The 18059-nt window shown below is 41.0% G+C and overlaps 1 protein-coding gene across 1 annotated transcript in view; it reads left to right on the top strand.

Moving 5' to 3' along the window:
- Positions 1-18059, top strand: part of LOC124550727 (gametogenetin-binding protein 2-like) — a 122888-nt gene that overhangs the window by 36120 nt on the left and 68709 nt on the right. The window contains exons 6-8 of the mRNA XM_047125450.1: positions 3560-3734; positions 10897-11058; positions 11175-11276. Coding sequence (XP_046981406.1) covers positions 3560-3734; positions 10897-11058; positions 11175-11276 — 439 coding nt within the window. The remainder of the gene's footprint in view (positions 1-3559; positions 3735-10896; positions 11059-11174; positions 11277-18059) is intronic.

Raw genomic sequence — 18059 nt, 5'->3', positions numbered from 1 at the left:
ACATTATGAAATATCTCGTAGAAAATGATCTGTTGACACACAACCATCACGGGCTCAACAAATACTTTTGTGAAACACAACTGGCTCTTTATTCGCACAAAGTAAAGATGCTATTGACAGAGGATGTAAAGTTGATTCCAGGTTTCCAGAAGGCATGAAATTGGTAATACTTTAAATTGAAAACAATAGAGAAAATGAAACTTGTAGGAAAGGCAGATCAAAGACAGCATTTTATTGATAGAACACTTACATGACGCAACAAATCTACTACGCTTGCTCCTCCTGTTCTGGAGTATTGTCGTGCAGTATGGTATCCTTATCTAATTGGATAGATGGAAAACTTTGAGAAAGTTGAAGGAATGGGTAGCTTGTTTTGTAATATCATGAAACAGAGAAGAGAGGCTCATGAATATGCAAGCATGTTTTGGTGGCATTAGTTAAAATAAAATCATTTATTGTTGCGACATAATCTTTTCACAGAATTTCAATCACCCACTTTCCCCATCAAATTCTAAGATATTTTGTTTACTCCCACCTATGTAGGGACAAATAATCATCACAATAAAGTGAAAGGACACACAGGTTGCACAGTATTATTGAGGAGTTTAGGATATATTGCAGATTGCAGAGAGAGTTCCCACCTTTGCAGCTCAGAAAAGCTGATGTTGGTGAGAAGGATACGGATGGCACAGACTGTGAAGCTGTCATTGGAGTGAAGAATGTTTTGTTGGGCAGTGTGTTCAGCAATTGTATGGTTCAGCTGTCCCTTAGTCACAGTCTGTTGGTGGCCATTCATGCGGATAAGCAGCTTGTTGGTTGTCATGCCCACATAGAACACAGCACAGTGGTTGCAGCTTAGCTTGTAGACCACATGACTGGTTTCACAGGTAGCCCTGTCTTTGATGGGATAGGTGATGCTTGTGACCGGGCCGGAGTAGGTGGTGGTGATGGTGGTGGAAGGAGGATGATGTATGCATCTAGGTCTGTTATAGGGATAAGAGTCACGAGGCAAAGGGTTGTGACCAGTGTTTGAGCAGGAGCGGACGAGGATATTATGGGTGGCTCTATACCAGTGGGAAGGACAGTAGGCAGGCTCTACGACAGGTAATGGAAACTCTAGCGCAATATGTGATTGAGTTGCTCCAATCCTGGGTGGTACTGAGTCATGAGGGGAATGCTTCTCTATGACCAGACGGTGAGGCTTTGGAAGATAGTATGGTGACCGGAGGGATAAGGCACGGGAGATCTCTGTGCAAGGTGTAGAGGGTAATTTCTGCCTGTGAAGGAACTGTGCAGGTGGGAACTCTCCCTGCAATATATGCCATGTTCACTAATGACAGTAGTATGAAAAGGACAGTTGCTACTCACCGTACAGTTGATACTCACCGTACGAGGGCTGTTCAGAAAGTAAGGTGACTTTTCAAATTGCACGGGCAATGTATAAGAGATTATTGATTGATTTATTTATTTTTTTGTTTGTTTGTTATGTTGGTACAAATGTCCTGAACATATGTTTGCAGTTTCAAGCGTACAGCATACTTGGTTTGTTTTTGACAGATAGAAAGGTTAGACACGTTTTAGTGTGCTCGGCAATTTTTGATCATTATAAAAATTTGAGCAAAGAATTTGCATCAAATTTTGTGTGAAAAATGGAAACAAGTGCTCTAAAACAGTTGAAATGTTGACAGTGGCACACAGTGAGTCTATTCTAAGTTTACAAGTGGTACAGGCTCTTCCAAGATCAATTAGGAACCTCGCTCAGGACACCTCAGCAAATCAGCAACAGATGATACAATGTCGAAGCTGTGAAGAAAACTGTTTTTGAAAATCGTCGAATTACCATAAGAGGAGTTGCTGGGGATGTTGGCATATCGGTCAGCTTGGGTAATGAGATTTTTTGACGTTTTTGGCATAAGACGTGTCATCAAAGTTTGTTCCAAAACTTCTCAACTTTGATCAGAAGAACCGTTGCATGAGCATCACTCAAGAGCTCTTGAATGACGCCAATGATGATCCTGATTTGCTCAAAAGGGTCATAACTGATGACGAAACATTGGTTTACAGTTATGATGTTGAAACCAAAGCCCAGTCATCCTAATGGAAGCATCCTGGAGAGCCGAGACTGAAAAAAGCACGCCAAGTTCGATCAAATGTCAAAGTTTTCTTTTTCAATTACCGTGGTGTAGTGCATCATGAATTTTTGTCTCAAGGTTGTACAGTCAATAAGAAGTATTACTTGACATTATGCTCCGTATGCAAGAAACAGTACGTAAAAAAGTCCGAAATTGTGGAAAAACAATTCATGGCTTTTGCATCACGACAATGCACCTGCTCATTAATTGTTTCTTGTGAGAGATTTTTTTGGTCAAAAACGACACGAAAATCATGCCTCAACCACCATTCACCAGATTTGGCCCTCTGTGACTTTTCCTATTCCCAAACTGAAGAGACCTATGAAAGGACGAAGATTTTCAATGACTGAGGAAATAAAAACTGCATCGCTGGAAGTACTCAAGGCTGTACCAGAAATTGCTTTTGAAAAGTGCTTCAAGGATTGGAAGAAGCGTAGGCACAAGTGTATTGTATCTGAGGGGGATTACTTTGTAGGGAAAAACATGAATATTGTTGAATAAATAAATTTTTTTTTAATAAAACTATAGTCACCTTACTTTTTGAAAACACCACATATAGTGGTGATGTCGAGGTGCAGATAGGCACAACAAAAAGACTGTCAAACAAGTAAGATTTTGGCCAAAGATGTGTTTATCAGAATTAGCACACACACACACACACACACACACACACACACACACACACACCATGAATGCGTAATGGATATCGACTGGATGCCGTGTACTCTGCTTTGCGGTGCCATGCAGATGCGATGTGGAGGGGTGTGTGGTCAGCACACCACTTTCCCAGCTGTTTTGCCAACTTTCTGAACCTTGGAGGTGCTTCTTCTCATTCAAGTAGCCCCTCGGTTGGTATCGTGCACTCCATACTAGTCTTCCCATCAACGAATCAAACCCAGGTCCTTCACATGGCAGCCGTCTACTCTGACCACTTAGCTATGGAAGTGGACGTGCAATCAAACTTGTTTGTCTAGTCATATTTTTCTGGTTTATTTTTTAATCCTTACAAATTTCATGTGCCTTGTTACTAAGGAGAAATTTTACACTAATATCTAAAAAGCATTTTTTAAACATTCAGTGAAGATATGGGTATTTGCTGGTGAAAGGAACATTGTAGATACCATACCATGCCATGCCATGCCAATTTCTTGTGTCTGTGTAGCATTATTTCTGAAGTTTTCTTGATGTAGCTGATTGATGGTACATTATTCACAAACAACACCTTTTCTTCTGTTGATTGTCATATGTTGCTCTAATAATGAAAAGATATGAGAAACTGCAATGTGATTTGAACTTCCAAATTGAATGTGTATAATTCGGCTTACTATCGTTGTCAGTTATTGCAAATTTATGTTCTATATTTTCAAATATTTGTGCATTTGACTGTGATATTTACCAGAGAATTTCTTTCTAATTTGTGCTTTTAGTCGAAGGGAGAGGCATGCAAAAACATTAGAAATAGCTCAGGAGGAGGTACTGACGTGTCTCGGCCTGTGTGTATATGAGAGGCTGTACCGAATCCACCTGCGCATGAGGGAAGAGGAGTGCACCTGCCAGGTGCTCGCTGGTGTGGCTGTCGAAGCTCTCTACAGGAGTTTTGAGGTTTGTCCACCTTGCCTGTGTTTACTTGTATTTAAATCTCAAATTTTACTCACCACAGAGCGATTTTGTTGAACAAAGTAGGCGGAACCTCATTCATTAACCTGTCATCTGCAGGAAAGGACAAATGAGTGTTCACTCACCTCTTGTTCTGTCTTTATTCTTGTGAGTTCTTGTTGCTATTTATGTTTCTGCAAATGACAATTACAATTAGCTATATTGTTTTCTTTTCTTGGCAAGAGGTCCTCAGAAAAACTTGGAATGTCCACGTACACTGGCTGAGTTTCTGTATGGTTGCTTTGGATTAGATCATAGGAATGTAGAAAGAGCCAGTGCAGTGAATCCATTGTGTGGCAGATAGGACAGTAGATGGTTTGTCATTTTTGAACTTGTATTTCCTATTAGCATAATGTATGCTGGTATGAGATGTAGTGCACTGCCCATGAAAAGCAAGGTTCTGGGTTTGAGTTCCAGTCCAGCACACCGTTTTAAACTGGCAGGAATTTTCAGTTTTCTAACATACCTCTTACTGTGAGGTGGTGTATATAATCTGAAAAAGAGAAGCTAAACAGCCCTTCCTCGATTATTTCCTATTCTGTTTAGGATCCATATCAAATGGTAATAACTGAGCCAAGTAAAGATGGCACAAATAAGAATGACTGTATCTGAAGTTAGTCTGATCTGCCTGGTTGTCATGGGACAGTTATAAAGACAATCGACCAACTGAGTATAAAACTCTTACAGAAGCATTGTTTGTTGTCAGAATTTTAAAACAAACCATTATAAGACACTTACAGGAGCATTGGACATCATCATAAGGACTGCTTTTAAAATTCTGAGAATCTGTTCGTGCAAAGAATACAGGGGCAATATATGTGCAAGAAACTGAAATACACACTTACATAGTAATTTGAAAAGGCTAGATTGTTACTCAGAATCTCCTCTATATAGCGAGCAGCAATCTACCCTTTTCATAATACTGTTGTTATCCCATCCTGGACTTTCCATTGTTTGATTTTACATAGTAGTTTGTAATGCCCCATGTCACATTGACTGCAGCTGGAATGGACTCCATAGGACACTGTTAACGTTCCAGATCATCCTGAGCTGACCACACAGCTACCACCTGAAACTTGTGGACATTGAGTAAAAACACAAGCACATTTTTCTCAGTTAAAATTAAAATTTAAAAAAGTCTTGATCGTAATCTTGTTAAAATATTTTTTTATTGGAGTGAGTGACCGGTTTCGACTCTGTGAGAGAGTCAGCTTCAGACTCCTGAGCGGTTGATGGACACTGCTAGATGAGTTCCGCCGACCCTCGACGCTCATGTGTTGAGCAGTTACACGAGCGTCGAGAGTCAGCGGAACTCATCCAGCAGTGTCCATCAACCGCTCTAGAGTCTGAAGCTGACTCTTTCATAGAGTCGGAACTGGTCACTCACTCCAATAAAAAAATGTTTTAACAAGATTACGATCAAGACTGTTTTAAATTGTAATTTTAACTGCTTTTAAGATCACTGGCTATGTTTTCAAAAATTTCAAAAATCTTATTTCTCTCAGTGCTGTAATAGATTTGTGAGTAACATTGATACCAAATGGCCATGAGGGCACATGAGTATCTCCACATCTCAGGAGAGTTCCTCACATATTCTGACAAAATTCAGGAGCAATATGGTAATTAGTTGTAGAGTTTGCCTGCAGGGGTTCTGTAGTTTAAAAGAGGAGATGCACATGATGGTAAGGTTGCGTGTTGTTCACCAGTGAGATACTCTGGCTAACATCGGGGCCTTCTTTTCAACCTATGTAAACATCTCCCATAAGAGATTAATTTCATCACCTGCCTGAATAGTTTCCTGTTGGGATGTGAGAGTCATTACCAAGTGTGATTTTCATACTCTGTCATTGGTATGTACCAATGCATTCTATGACTTGTGAGTTCAACCCACCTTTTTCAACTCTTTAAAATGTCCAGTGATTGTGCTCTTCTGCCTTGCTACCCTGGATGCCTTCTGATGTGTGGAAAGTAATGTTACACATGTGGAGGCAGTCCCTAAAGTGAGGTGGTGATTTGGGATTGTATGGCAGCTCACTGGCTGTATTTGTTCAACATTGACTTCGCAAGTGATTTGCTGCATTGTGCTACCTGCTGTTACAAATCATAATAGCCATTGGCAACTTCAGTGATGTATATATTGTTGCCTGGCAGTTCAGTGACAGCAAAGCTTTTCCCCAGAATGACAGTCACACTATAACCTTGACACTGTGAAGAACGATGTGACTACAAGATCTTGCAGAATGCATGTGAGCAGTCTGCAGTGAAATGCACATCTTGCACTGATCTGTTACATGAATGACAAGTATATGGTCTAAGACATCCCACATGCAAAAATCAAACAATGGAAATAATGGGAAATCCAGGAAAGAATGTAACAATATTATGAGAAGGAAAGTTGCTGCTCACCATACAGTGGTAATGCTGAGTCACAGATAGGCACAACAAAAAAACTTCCTCCCCCCTCCCCATCTCTCCCCTGCCCGCCGCCCAACCTGCAGCACTTCACTGTCTGCCATCCCCACCATACTATCCCTCCCCCTTCCCGCCCCAGCCTCCTCCTTTCCCCAGTTAGCACTCCCATCATGCACTGGTGCTGCTGCTCGTGGTGTGGTTTCAGTTGCCTGAGTAGCATAATGCAGTTGTGTGCGAGTTGCATTTGTGTGAGTATGTGTTTGTGTGTCTATTGTTGACAAAGGCCATTGGCCTAAAGCTCTAAGTCTGAAAATCTTTTTGTTGTGCCTATCTGCAACTCAGCATCTCCGCTATAGGGTGAGTAGCAGCTTTCCTTCTCATGATATTGTTGCATCCCACATCCAGTAACATTAACTTATTTAATTTGTCTCTCAGATGGAATCTCATGCTTCCCGATATACAGTCTCTCTAATTAATTTGGTCCTGAGCGTACGATCAGTTTTAATTGGTAATGCTGCTTGTGAGTTAAATTGGTATCATCATATAAATGTTAAACATGGTTTGTTGCACCAGATGAAATCCAGAAAAATAAATTAAATCATTATGGAAGAAAATTTTGAAGTAGTTATAAAGCAAGAGGAAGAGCAAATAAATTGGTAGGTAGAAAATCACTGTGGCAAAACATGTTCACTAATGGTAAGTGAAGAATATTCTTTCATGGCAAGAAAAATGAATATCCTAAACTACAAGGACAATAATAAAATATTGTAAAGGATATAGATTAATATTACTATTAAAAATATTTCATGCAGATTAATATTACTATTAAAAATATTTCAAGCATTAAAATTGTGAAATAATGTCACGAGTATTGGCAGATGTCATGTACAAGATATATTAATGCTTCATCCTCAGTAGTCTTAACAGTATCAGGATTACATGCAGGCTTTTATGGGCATTGAGATTAATTTATAAAAGTAAACTGATTTCTTTTTTGGCTTATAGTAGTGTAATTAAGAACAAGAGTTGTATAGCATTCGATAAACTAGACATCTATCGTGAGAAAACAAAAGCCAGTGGTTACACCACATAAATTTCTTCTCTTTAATGAGGCAATAATGCATTCAATTGGCTATGGAGATATTCTGTCGATATACTCGTCGCAAGACATCCACAACTGTCGCTAAAATTCTGTCAATAGACTCTGATTAGGGTGTAGTTGTCAAAATGCAAATACGAGGAAAGAAGTGTCCAGAGGTTGACAAATGGAAATTAAGTTTCAGGATATTTAAAAAAAAGTCCTGAAACAGGAATGACTAATCAGCAGTTAAAGAAACACGAAAAGACAACAAAAGCTGGCATATTACCAGGAGGTATCTGTTTTGGTTTTGTGTACCAACAGCCGTTCGATAGAGAATCTGTTAGTTCACTAGCTTGACTGGCTGAAGTTCTCAAAGAATTATACTCCATTGCCTCTGTAGGACAGAAGTCAAATTTGGGTGAGGACCTAGTATGTAATTGCAATGGCATTGTTTGAGGGCCTTTCCATTCTCATTGTCAGTGTTTGCCTTCCCACATGCTGCCTGCAATCAGTCACTTAGCTTGAGGCTTTCATTCTTCTTATTGATTTTGTTGTTGTGCTTGTAGATCTTGATGGCTTCATGGAACAAATCAGGTACAATAATTCCTTTTTACATAAAGAAATTCAGTTTCTAAAAATTTTACACAATGTTCCACTTTGCTCAACTTTCAGCCTCCCACTGCAAGCAGAAAGTGGGGAAGCACACTGGTATTCATCAGAGAAAGGCCCTTGCAGAATACTAACATGACTGCACGAAACCCTCACCAGCAAACTCATCTTTTGTCCAACTCAAGCCACAAAAAAAAGTGGTAGAAGATAATTCTTTAAGAATGTCAGCTACTTGTGCAGATGAAATGTCAGATTGTCAGTCAAACAGCAGTTGGTTGAAGAATTTGATAAATTGCCTCCAGGTAATAAAGCAAGTGACCACAAAAGTCTGAGGAAGGAAGGGCACATTCGATGTCAATAGCCATGTAACAAGAATTTTATATAAAAAAAGAAGAGCTTTTCCATTGCACAGTTTCTTCCTTTCTCATTTGCTGACACGTGTTAGTTTTACTATAGTGCGTTTAAAACTAGTTGCGACTTTTGACGTTTTTCTCAGGGGCTGGGACGGGACGCTGATGCCCAGGTAGCACCAGTGGCAAGCAGGCTATTCCTACCATGATGCCAGCACTTCAGTTGGTAAAGCACGTCTGTTGCCACACCATGGATAAACATTACTGTCACACAATAGATGCATCTACGTTCATCATCTCTCATTGGAGCGTAGTATACTCTGGTGCTGAAGTGTTATGCCATCATCAGGTATTGTGAATAAGTGTTTTGTGTAAACACAAGATTCACAATGAAAGTGGACGTTCAGGAATACATTGAATGGCTGCAAAATATTCCTCCGAATTCAGCAATAATAACGGACATTGCGCCATACCACTCTGTTGTGATGGATAAACAATGCAGTGGATGAAAGCGGATGTTTGGCTCAGGGTACAAAGAAATGTTCCACTGGATAAAGTCGAACATTGCGTGTATAAGGCGAAGTTAATGAAACTTAAAGTGCTGTACAAGCCACTGGATAAAGTCAAACGTAGCGTGTATAAGGCGAAGTTAATGGTACTTGAAGTGCTGTACAAGCTAGAAACCCAACAGTACCAGGTCGACAAACTGGCTGAGATAGTTTAATCAAGCTTCGTCCATTACACACTAATTTAAAACCAACTGAGAATATGCCCAGTGATGCCAAATGCTGAAAAAAGAAGCCATTTGAAACGTTGCACCACAGGACGGGTCTCGAGTTGTCAGCCATACCAAGAAGGTAGTTGAGGAGCAATGGATTCACGAATGACTATGATGTGTTTTGAGTAATACGTAACTTCTCTTGTTGCCATGTTAAAATCTGCTGCTTTTCTCAAGACAGAGCATAGTTTACAAATATTCATCTCACTAACATTCTGACACAGTTGAAATTGTGACAGAATCATGAAATAGTGTGCTAATAAACTAGTAACTGAGGGCAAGTCAGGTCAATAGTTTATGAAACAGACCATTCTCAGAATAAAATAAACGCGTAACTTCACTTATAGTGTCACAAAACCCACAGCAGTTCTTGTTTCAGCAGCTATTGATGGTCCTTAAAAATTACATTCTTTCACCGAAAAAATCTGTAGTTGCTTGATTATCATGGCAGATGTGAAAGTTTCGCATATTAATCATATGGCAAAATACTCTGCCCATTGTGTGCTATAATTTGCCAAAATCTTATTTTGATACCTCAGACAGTTTATTTGATATGTGGAATTTATGACTATTTCTTTCTGGCTTTTTCGTTGGCGCGTGCTTTCATGATGGATTGGTTTACATACATTCCATTTTCTTGAGACTGCAGACAGATCCCTCCAAGTTTAAATAACAATTCAGTATGTTTCTACATTTCATATAGGCAACATATGACCTAACACGTACAAAACGGAAATTTATAGCAACCCTTATTTTTCACTGCAAACTTTAAGAATTTCTTGCAGTAATATCAAAATATCACAATCACTATGAGCATCAGTGAAGTGGTATGCAGTTCATCATGAAGCTAACGAATTAACCTACAAGATATGTGAGAATCAGATTTCTTAGTTGATAGTTTCCTTGCAGTCATTTCGATAAAGATTGCAGATCGGCCAGCTAGTGCGGCTTGCTGTTCACGCAGACAGCTGCTGACGCGCCCAGCTCAAGCTGGCAACAGCGCTTCCATCCACTCTTTCTGCACTGAACTGTCAAAAGTTGCAACTAATTTTAAACGCACTATAGTGTTATAGTTGCGTCTATATGTTCCATTCTTACTGCAGATGTGTTTTGTGTAATTTTTTTTTTTTAACGTAAGGATTTGATTGACTTCTATGCTTAGATATCTGTACCCAGTCTTCTTCATCTTCCTGCTACCCCCTTCTCCAATGAGAAAGAAACAGTCTATTTGAAAGGTGTCAATGTCTTATATTTGTTTTATTATTATTATTATTATTATTATTATTATTATTTCTGTTAGGTATACTGGCACATCAAAATGGGCATAACTTTGTTGTGAAAGTGGCAGAGAATGAAAATTAAATGTGTAATTTATGTTGTAATCGTCTATTAATCATTATTTTTGAAGGGTGAAACAAATTTGCTTTTGAAGATTTGAAACTTCTCACAAAATTTGTTCAAAGCTTGCAGGTAGATCAAGAAAAAGAAAATTATTTCCAATACTGGATTCATTAACCCCCTGGAAAAACCCCCACTACCATGTGCCAAGTTATCTAGTCTACTGTGAATTACAGTCCAAAAATCGGAAGTGAAACTTAAGACTTAATCTGCCTTGTTTATTTTTCCACATATTTGAGAGTTATATTGTCCTTTCTTGCATATGTCTTAAATGTTTCTTTGTGTTATTGAATGACAACTGAAGTCCACAACCCATAATGAAATTCGGTCAGTTACAGTGTTTGCTGTAATGCTGATATCAATTCCTGTGGTTAATACTTTCTCAAAATTGCTATGTGCTCATCATTGCCAAAAAGATACTTAAAATTCTTGTTTTGTCTATGCTATAACAGTGTCTTATGCTTCCCTATTTAATTCTAGATGGCTGTTGATGTCAAACGGGGCATGTCGCAACTAGAACTGCTGTACGAACAAATAACAAAAGAAGAGATTGCGAAACAGCAGAGGCGAGAGCATAAAAAGTTGAAAAGGAAGAAGAAGAAAGAAAGAAGAGCAGGACTAGAAGGGAAGGATACATGTGAGGTAAGGAACCATAATATCCAAACTTCTTGAATGAGTATTTTTCAAATATTTTTAAAAAATTTCTAACATAGATTTGTATTTGTTTTAAATGAAACAGTGCTTGTGATTCTTTTTAGTGTGATTCGGAGGATAATGGTGACAGTGTGAATGATGAATCTCCATGTTCCTGTACATGTTCAGATGGCAAACGAACTAGTCAGAGTAATGACCGCCGTAAGGTAAGAGAAGAAAAACTGTTATTGTGAACTGTGCTGTTCCAATTTTCTGTGTAACGTAAGATGCTTAAATGACACAAATTCTTGACAAAATAAGGTAATTGGATAGATAAAAAAAATCTACTCACCATGCAGTGGCAGAACACACACATAAAAGATTACAATTAGGCAAGCTCTCGGAGCCAGTGGCTTCTTCTTCTGTCAGAAGGGTTGAAGGGGAAACACCTCTTCCTTTCCCTTCTACCCTTCAACCTGAAGACTGAGCCACTGGCTCTGAAAGCTTGCCTAATTATAATCTTTTATCTGTGCGTTCTGCCACCGCTTGGTGAGTAGGTTTTTTTTATCTATCCAACTAACCAATTGTGTTAAATGATACAAAGCTAGTTGAGTAATATTCAGAGCTTATAATTTCTCTAACTTGCAGATTTGTGGCCTGTACATTAGGCCGCCCTTGACCATTTGACAATTGTACTTTGTTAACATTCTAATTAACATGTTCTTAAAAACATAAACTTAGTATCTTGTACCAATACATCAGATCCCTCAGGAGACTCATGACTAGGGACCGGAAAATTTAGCATCTGTTTTTGGCAAAAATTCACATCATAATTAGTGTCTTTTTGTCTAAATTCACAGGTATTTTTTTTCTTTGTAAATGAGTAGACACACAAATTAAAAGGTTGTCACTCTGTGTGAGTGAAAACGAACAAATTAGCTGTTAAAAAAGAGCCGACTGGTAAATTTCTGACAGCAATATTTGCCTTTGCAAAAATTTCAATGCCCTTTTCTTTGGAAATGGCCTATCTTTTCTTTGTTTGGCTGTATTTAAGCTTTCAAAAATGAATGTTCTGTCGAAGAGCAGTAGCATTTTCCCACTGGTGAACTTGAATGCATCTCCAATTTAAGGCGTTTCTGGGCATTATTTGTATTTTCCCGTCCAATTCGATGATAACAAAATCTGAAGACTATTAATTTCGACCTTTTGTGGGCATTCATAACTGTGCGCGACCCATGCTTGACAGTATTTCACATTGAACTGACAAGGCTACTTCGCAGGGAAGTAGAAGTAAAAGTAACTCTATCATAACATTAGGGAAAGAATTACAGCCCAGTCGAAAAACATTACTTTTTCCAGTCGCTTCAGAGCAGAGTGCGAGCACTAAAGGCTGTAGTGGCACATGGCCACAAGTGTAAACAAACTAGAATTTCGACCACTAGAAGTGTGGGAAGCAGTGCAGGGAATAAGTTCTGCCTCTGCATCGCAGCCTACTCCCTCGTTTTGCGAAAGAATATCTGACAGTTTGTCACTTGAATAATCAATCTCTTCTGGTGTCCTGTGAGTCGTAATTGAAATCTGTCCTGAACCAGATTTAGTCTCTTCACTCATTTCAAAATAAGATGAGAAAACAATGAGCAATGTACAACATGAAGCATTTGGGCATGGCTACTGCACAATTGCTTGTTGAGGATGGCAAAGTATCTTTAATAATGTAGTTCAGCCCCAACCTCGAAGTATTTGATGCAGTCACAGTTTAAATACCAACCACCTAATTTGCCATGTTAAAAGTGTCCATGTTATGCCATCTTTTGAACTACAGCTAACAAGCAAATGTATGTGTTTCTTTGTTATAAAATACTAGGTCCGATGGTTAAGTACTACATTGCATGATGCAACATGTGTTTTAAATAGACCATTCAATAGTCCTCATTTGGTATGAAACCAGAGCATTGGGAGCATTGGTACGACATTGCGACCGTGGATGTTTAATTTGGAAATGGGTTCTTACACTCATTACCTTTCCAAATTTGGTGTCACCGGATGATGTACGATACCAGTCATTGAAAATTGTTTACATTTTCGAAAATTATACACAGAAAATGAAGCTATTTCAAAATATCTGTGTTAAAATAGTTCATCTGGATACAATTTGGTATGAAATAGCATCTATTAAGTAATTTTGCATTTTGAGGAAGAATTTGCATCTATTTCAGATTTATCACAAACCGCGAATTTTTCCTGTACCTACTCGTGAATCTTCAGTGAGTGTGTGCGTGGTGAGCACTGGGCTCCAAGCTATAGCTTTCCTTTCCAACAGTCTCTCATATCTGACTGTGCGTCCTTCTCTTACCCTTATTTTCATGGTGATAGTCTTTGATGTAGCCCCGGCTATTTTCTAGGTTCTGCTATCTTTTCTCAGAGTATTCACTCGTTCATCACCTTTTGGCTGAAGTAATTTTTGGACCCCTTTTGGGTTTGATCTTCATTTTCCAAATTTTTTCTGTAGTGTGGGCCGACTGGGAAGAATGCCTTAAATATTGCCTACTGCATTCAGTGTTAAAGGTCATCTGTATCCAGTACCTACGTAGGCTCTTGTATGTGCTTCAAAGCCCATGTGGTAGCAAATTTGAGATGGTGGGATTTTTATGTATATTGTGAGTTGAGCCCCCTGACAACACAGTGATCATACTGTTGATGCCTGAGCTGGCAACTCTCCAGACTTGGAAAGGTGTAGATACTTGTCTTCCTGGGACATCAGGAATCCCGGCAACAGCCATTGTGCCAAGTGGCCTTTGCGGCTAAGTGGCACCCATGTGGAGAGCCCTTGATCAGATTGGGTGGCATTAGGGTGCATGTTTCGCAGGTCGAACGTATTAAATTAGCCAAAACAGTGGCCATTCTGATCCAGTTGTCTCATCAGATAGCTCTAGAAATTTCAGTGCAGACAGTTATAACCCTACTGCTTTCACTGCCCTGTTTACCCCATAAGAAGAGGGACAAGCCAGATGTATGTGAGCAAAATAATTTGTCCAATGCTTATAATTGATAGAAATACTTTTACTGTGACAAAACCATTATTTTGTGTGGAACATACCGAAGATAAATTTGGAGGTGTTGATTCATTGGGATAAATGCTCACTGGATCGCTATTGATTAAATCCTCCTATGCTGCACAACCTACAGCTCTTCCGGCTTGTAAATGCCTGAGTGACAAACCTGTGGCCATTGCCTCACATAAAACTTTGAATATGATCCAAGGAATTGTCCGTCGCAGAGACCTTACACTCCAAACTGACAGGGAGTTATGGGCTAATCTTGTGCAGTGAGGTGTACAAATTGTCTGACACGTCCAAAAATGTCCTGAGGATAACTGAACAGATCCAGGAATGTGTATGTTAGACTTTGAAGGAAATATCCTCCCAGAAAAAGTTAAGTCAGTATTTACAGCTACGACATGAAACCTTTCATCTCATCATCCATGAGATGCTTCTGATGCTAGCACTTTAGTCATATGTCATCCTGCAGCATGGTGGACCCAAAATATGGTAACTGGACAATCACTCCATGAAGGCAGCCCTTTGGAACAACCACCTCTGTGTTTCTGTTGCATGGAACACCATCCTCTACGTTCACTAGTTTGCCCAGTCTTCAAGAAAGAAAATAAAAAAACAGGAATGTAAATCTATTGCCTGCCTATTATATACTGAGGCACATAAAAAATACGAACCCATATATCCTGCTGATATGACAAACAGGTTCCTCCTCCAGTGTCCACCAATGACAGGGCTCTATCTTTGAACCCTCTCTCTGGAAACCCATGGATCATAGACTTGATGCCAGCCAGTGGCTGAATGAATGTCAGACTGTGGGTCCAAGGGCTGCCCACTCTTCATCTGTCCCCATGTTCATCACTGCCCTCCTATCAGTGTGTTTTCCAGGAGGGGCGATTCAGAACTTACCATCTGGTTAGGCGGAAATGGGAAACGTCAACACCTCATAGCAGTCTGTTTTGACCTGCATAAGGCATACGATGCCACCTGCCACGATCACATCTTTCTTACCTCCTGTGACTGGGGCTTTTGAGGCACCCTGTCAAATTTTGTCACTTCTTATCCTTCCAGTTGTTATGGGTTCAAGTTGGTTCTTCACCCAGCTCTCTGAAAGCCCAAGAGAAGAGCATCTTGCGTAGCTCCATGCTGAGAGTCACACTCTTCCTCATCACCATTAATGGGCTAGTGACACCTGCACTGTATGACGACGACTTGTACGTTGGGTACAGCTTCTGCTCTAGCTTTGGCTGAACGCCAGCTCCTGGGACCCATCTGATGGGCCTCTGCTTGGACCCTTTTCCATAGTTTCCAATTGTCTCCAGCAAAAACTGGATTGTTCATTTTTGTCATCGCTCCACTTTCCATCTTGACACTTGACACAGCACTTGGATTTTGTCACACAGTCCCGATTTTTGCGACTCTTGTTTGACAAGAAACCAATTCAGCTGCCCCATACTCGTCAACTAAAGACTAGCTGCATGTGAAATGTTAATGTGCTCTGCTTTCTTGCCCACACCTCTTGGGACACAGATCATGCTACTCTCCTTCGTATCTACTGGGCTCTAGATCCATCCTGCTTGCAGAGTGGTTGCCAGGTTTCCACCGACTCGTACTAGACCAGCTCCATACACACTCTCCTTGCTGAAGCATGATCTTCCCTCTTCAGTTCTAACAGTACAACACCTTGGTCACTTACACATCCTTGGAATGTACTCCATACGCACCCTCCCTCCCTCCCTCCCTCCACTCCACTCCACTCCACTCCACTCCACTCCACTCCCACTCCCACTCAGTTAGTACCCAGGTACCCAGGCCTTGAATGAGGACCTACTTACTTCCAGGATCTATAGTCTCAGTCATACCATGATTTTTCGGTGTCTGTTCCTTTTAGTTCTTCAGTACTATCGGGGTGTTATTGTCTTTTACACTGACAGCTCTAAAGCCATGGTAGGACAGGTCAAACTTTTGCATCACATACTGGTCAGGAACACCACTCATTGCTGTAAAAACGTATTTATTTTTACAGTTGAGCTGATGGCCATTAACAGAGCACTCCATTTCATTAAACACGTGCCTGTTGGCCGCATTTTGATCTACAGGGATACTCTGCAAATCACACTTAAGTGTCTGGCACAGATGACTAAATGAATAGTCTCCAGGCCATTGACAAGTGTTATTCTCGTCTTCCTGCGATATCTGCTATTCATTTCCTCTCTGAACTTAATCAGTTGTCTTCCTCTGGGTCCCCTAGTCATTTTGGTATCCCAGGGAATGAACTGGCTGTCCAATTCGCTTGAGAAACAATTATTTACCCTTTCACCCCCCGCCCCCCCCCCCCCCACCTCCTTGCAGGTCTGGGGCTTAGAATAGGCCCGAGGTTTTCCTGCCTGTCATAAGAGGCGACTAAAAGGAGTTTCACACGTTTCGGTCTTTATGTGATGGTCCCCTCCCTGTAGGGTTTGACCTCCATTCTTCAAAATTTTCGCAAAGAGCGAGCCAATAGGGGAAGGGCGCCTTACATGGTGCATCGTGTCCATTGTGCATTGAGATCTTTAGCCCACTTTCTCGTCGTCACATTTCAGTCTCACTCATTCTCCATCTCTTGGGCAAGGACACCTTTCTGGGTGAGTTTTCCACCTTGCACTATGCAGTATCGCTTTCTGCATTGACGAAGACCGTGGACTTCTTTGCACCTGATAACCAGCACAGTAGCCAGTCCATTGTGGTGGGGCCACCATGTACCCTGTGGGTTGTAGCCCCCTAACCACACCGGGATCGCTCTGCTGATGCCTGTGCCGTTAACTCCCCACTATTGCCAAGGGGTAAATGCCCATCCCCCTGGGGCATCGGGACTCCTGGCAAAGGCCATCATGCCAGGTGACCTGTGCTGCGACTGGGTGGCGCCTGTGGGGAGGGCCCCTGGTCAGAGTGGGTGGCATCAGGTCGGATGACACGTGACACGCAATGAAGCTTAGTCCATCATCTCTTGCTAGTGGTGAAACACCAGCAGTCTCTAAGCGTTCAGGAGTTCAATTCAACACCTTGTATGTTTGAGAGCTGACGGGGAATCTTTCATGACGATGAAGCCTCAGTGTTTTGTTGAGCATTTAGAGGACAAGTTTGGGGAGGTGGAGGGATAAGCCGCTGGAATGTATGGTGTATCAGCGGTTGGTTTGGGTCTTGGAGTCATGTGGCCTACTGGCTCCACGTCAGAATGGGTTCTGCCAGGGTCGCTCTACCACTTATATCTTGTGTCTCTCGAGTCTGCCATCCGAACAGCCTTTTCCAGACGCCACCACCTGGTTGCAGTCTCGTTTGCCTTATGTAAAGCCTATGACACGACCTGACGACATCATATCCTTGCCACATTGTATGAGTGGCGTCTCCAGGACCTGCTCCCGATTTTTATCCGAAACTTCCTGTCACTCCATACTTTCTGTGTCCAAGTTGGTGCCTCCCATAGTTCCATACATATCCAGGAGAATGGAGTCCCCCAGGGCCCAGTATTGAGTGTCTTTATACTTTTAGTGGCCATTAATGGTCTAGCAGCAGCTGTCGGTCCCTCCGTCTCACCTTCTCTGTACGCAGAAGACTTCTGCATTTCGTACTGCTGCTCCAGTACTGTTGTTGCTGGGCATCACCTACAGGGAGCCATCCACAAGGCGCAGTCATGGGCTGTAGCCCATGGCTTCAAGTTTTCCGCCATGAAGACGTGTGTGTCATGCATTTCTGTTGGCGTTGTACCATTCATCTGGAACCAACACTTCACCTTAATGACGATCCACTCACTGTAGTGTAGACATATTGATTCGTAGGTCTGGTTTTCAATGCTCATTTGACATGGCTTCCTCATCTTCGTCAGCTTAAACGGAAGTGTTGGCAGCACCTCAATGCCCTCCGCTGCCTGAGCAACACAGACTGGGGCGCAGATCGCTCCACGATGCTGCAGGTCTACAG

This window comes from Schistocerca americana, chromosome 1 (assembly GCF_021461395.2).
Source record: "Schistocerca americana isolate TAMUIC-IGC-003095 chromosome 1, iqSchAmer2.1, whole genome shotgun sequence".
In the NCBI taxonomy this organism is placed as follows: domain Eukaryota; kingdom Metazoa; phylum Arthropoda; class Insecta; order Orthoptera; family Acrididae; genus Schistocerca; species Schistocerca americana.
Note: the sequence above shows the minus strand (reverse complement) of the source record. Positions and strands in the feature narration are given on the sequence as shown.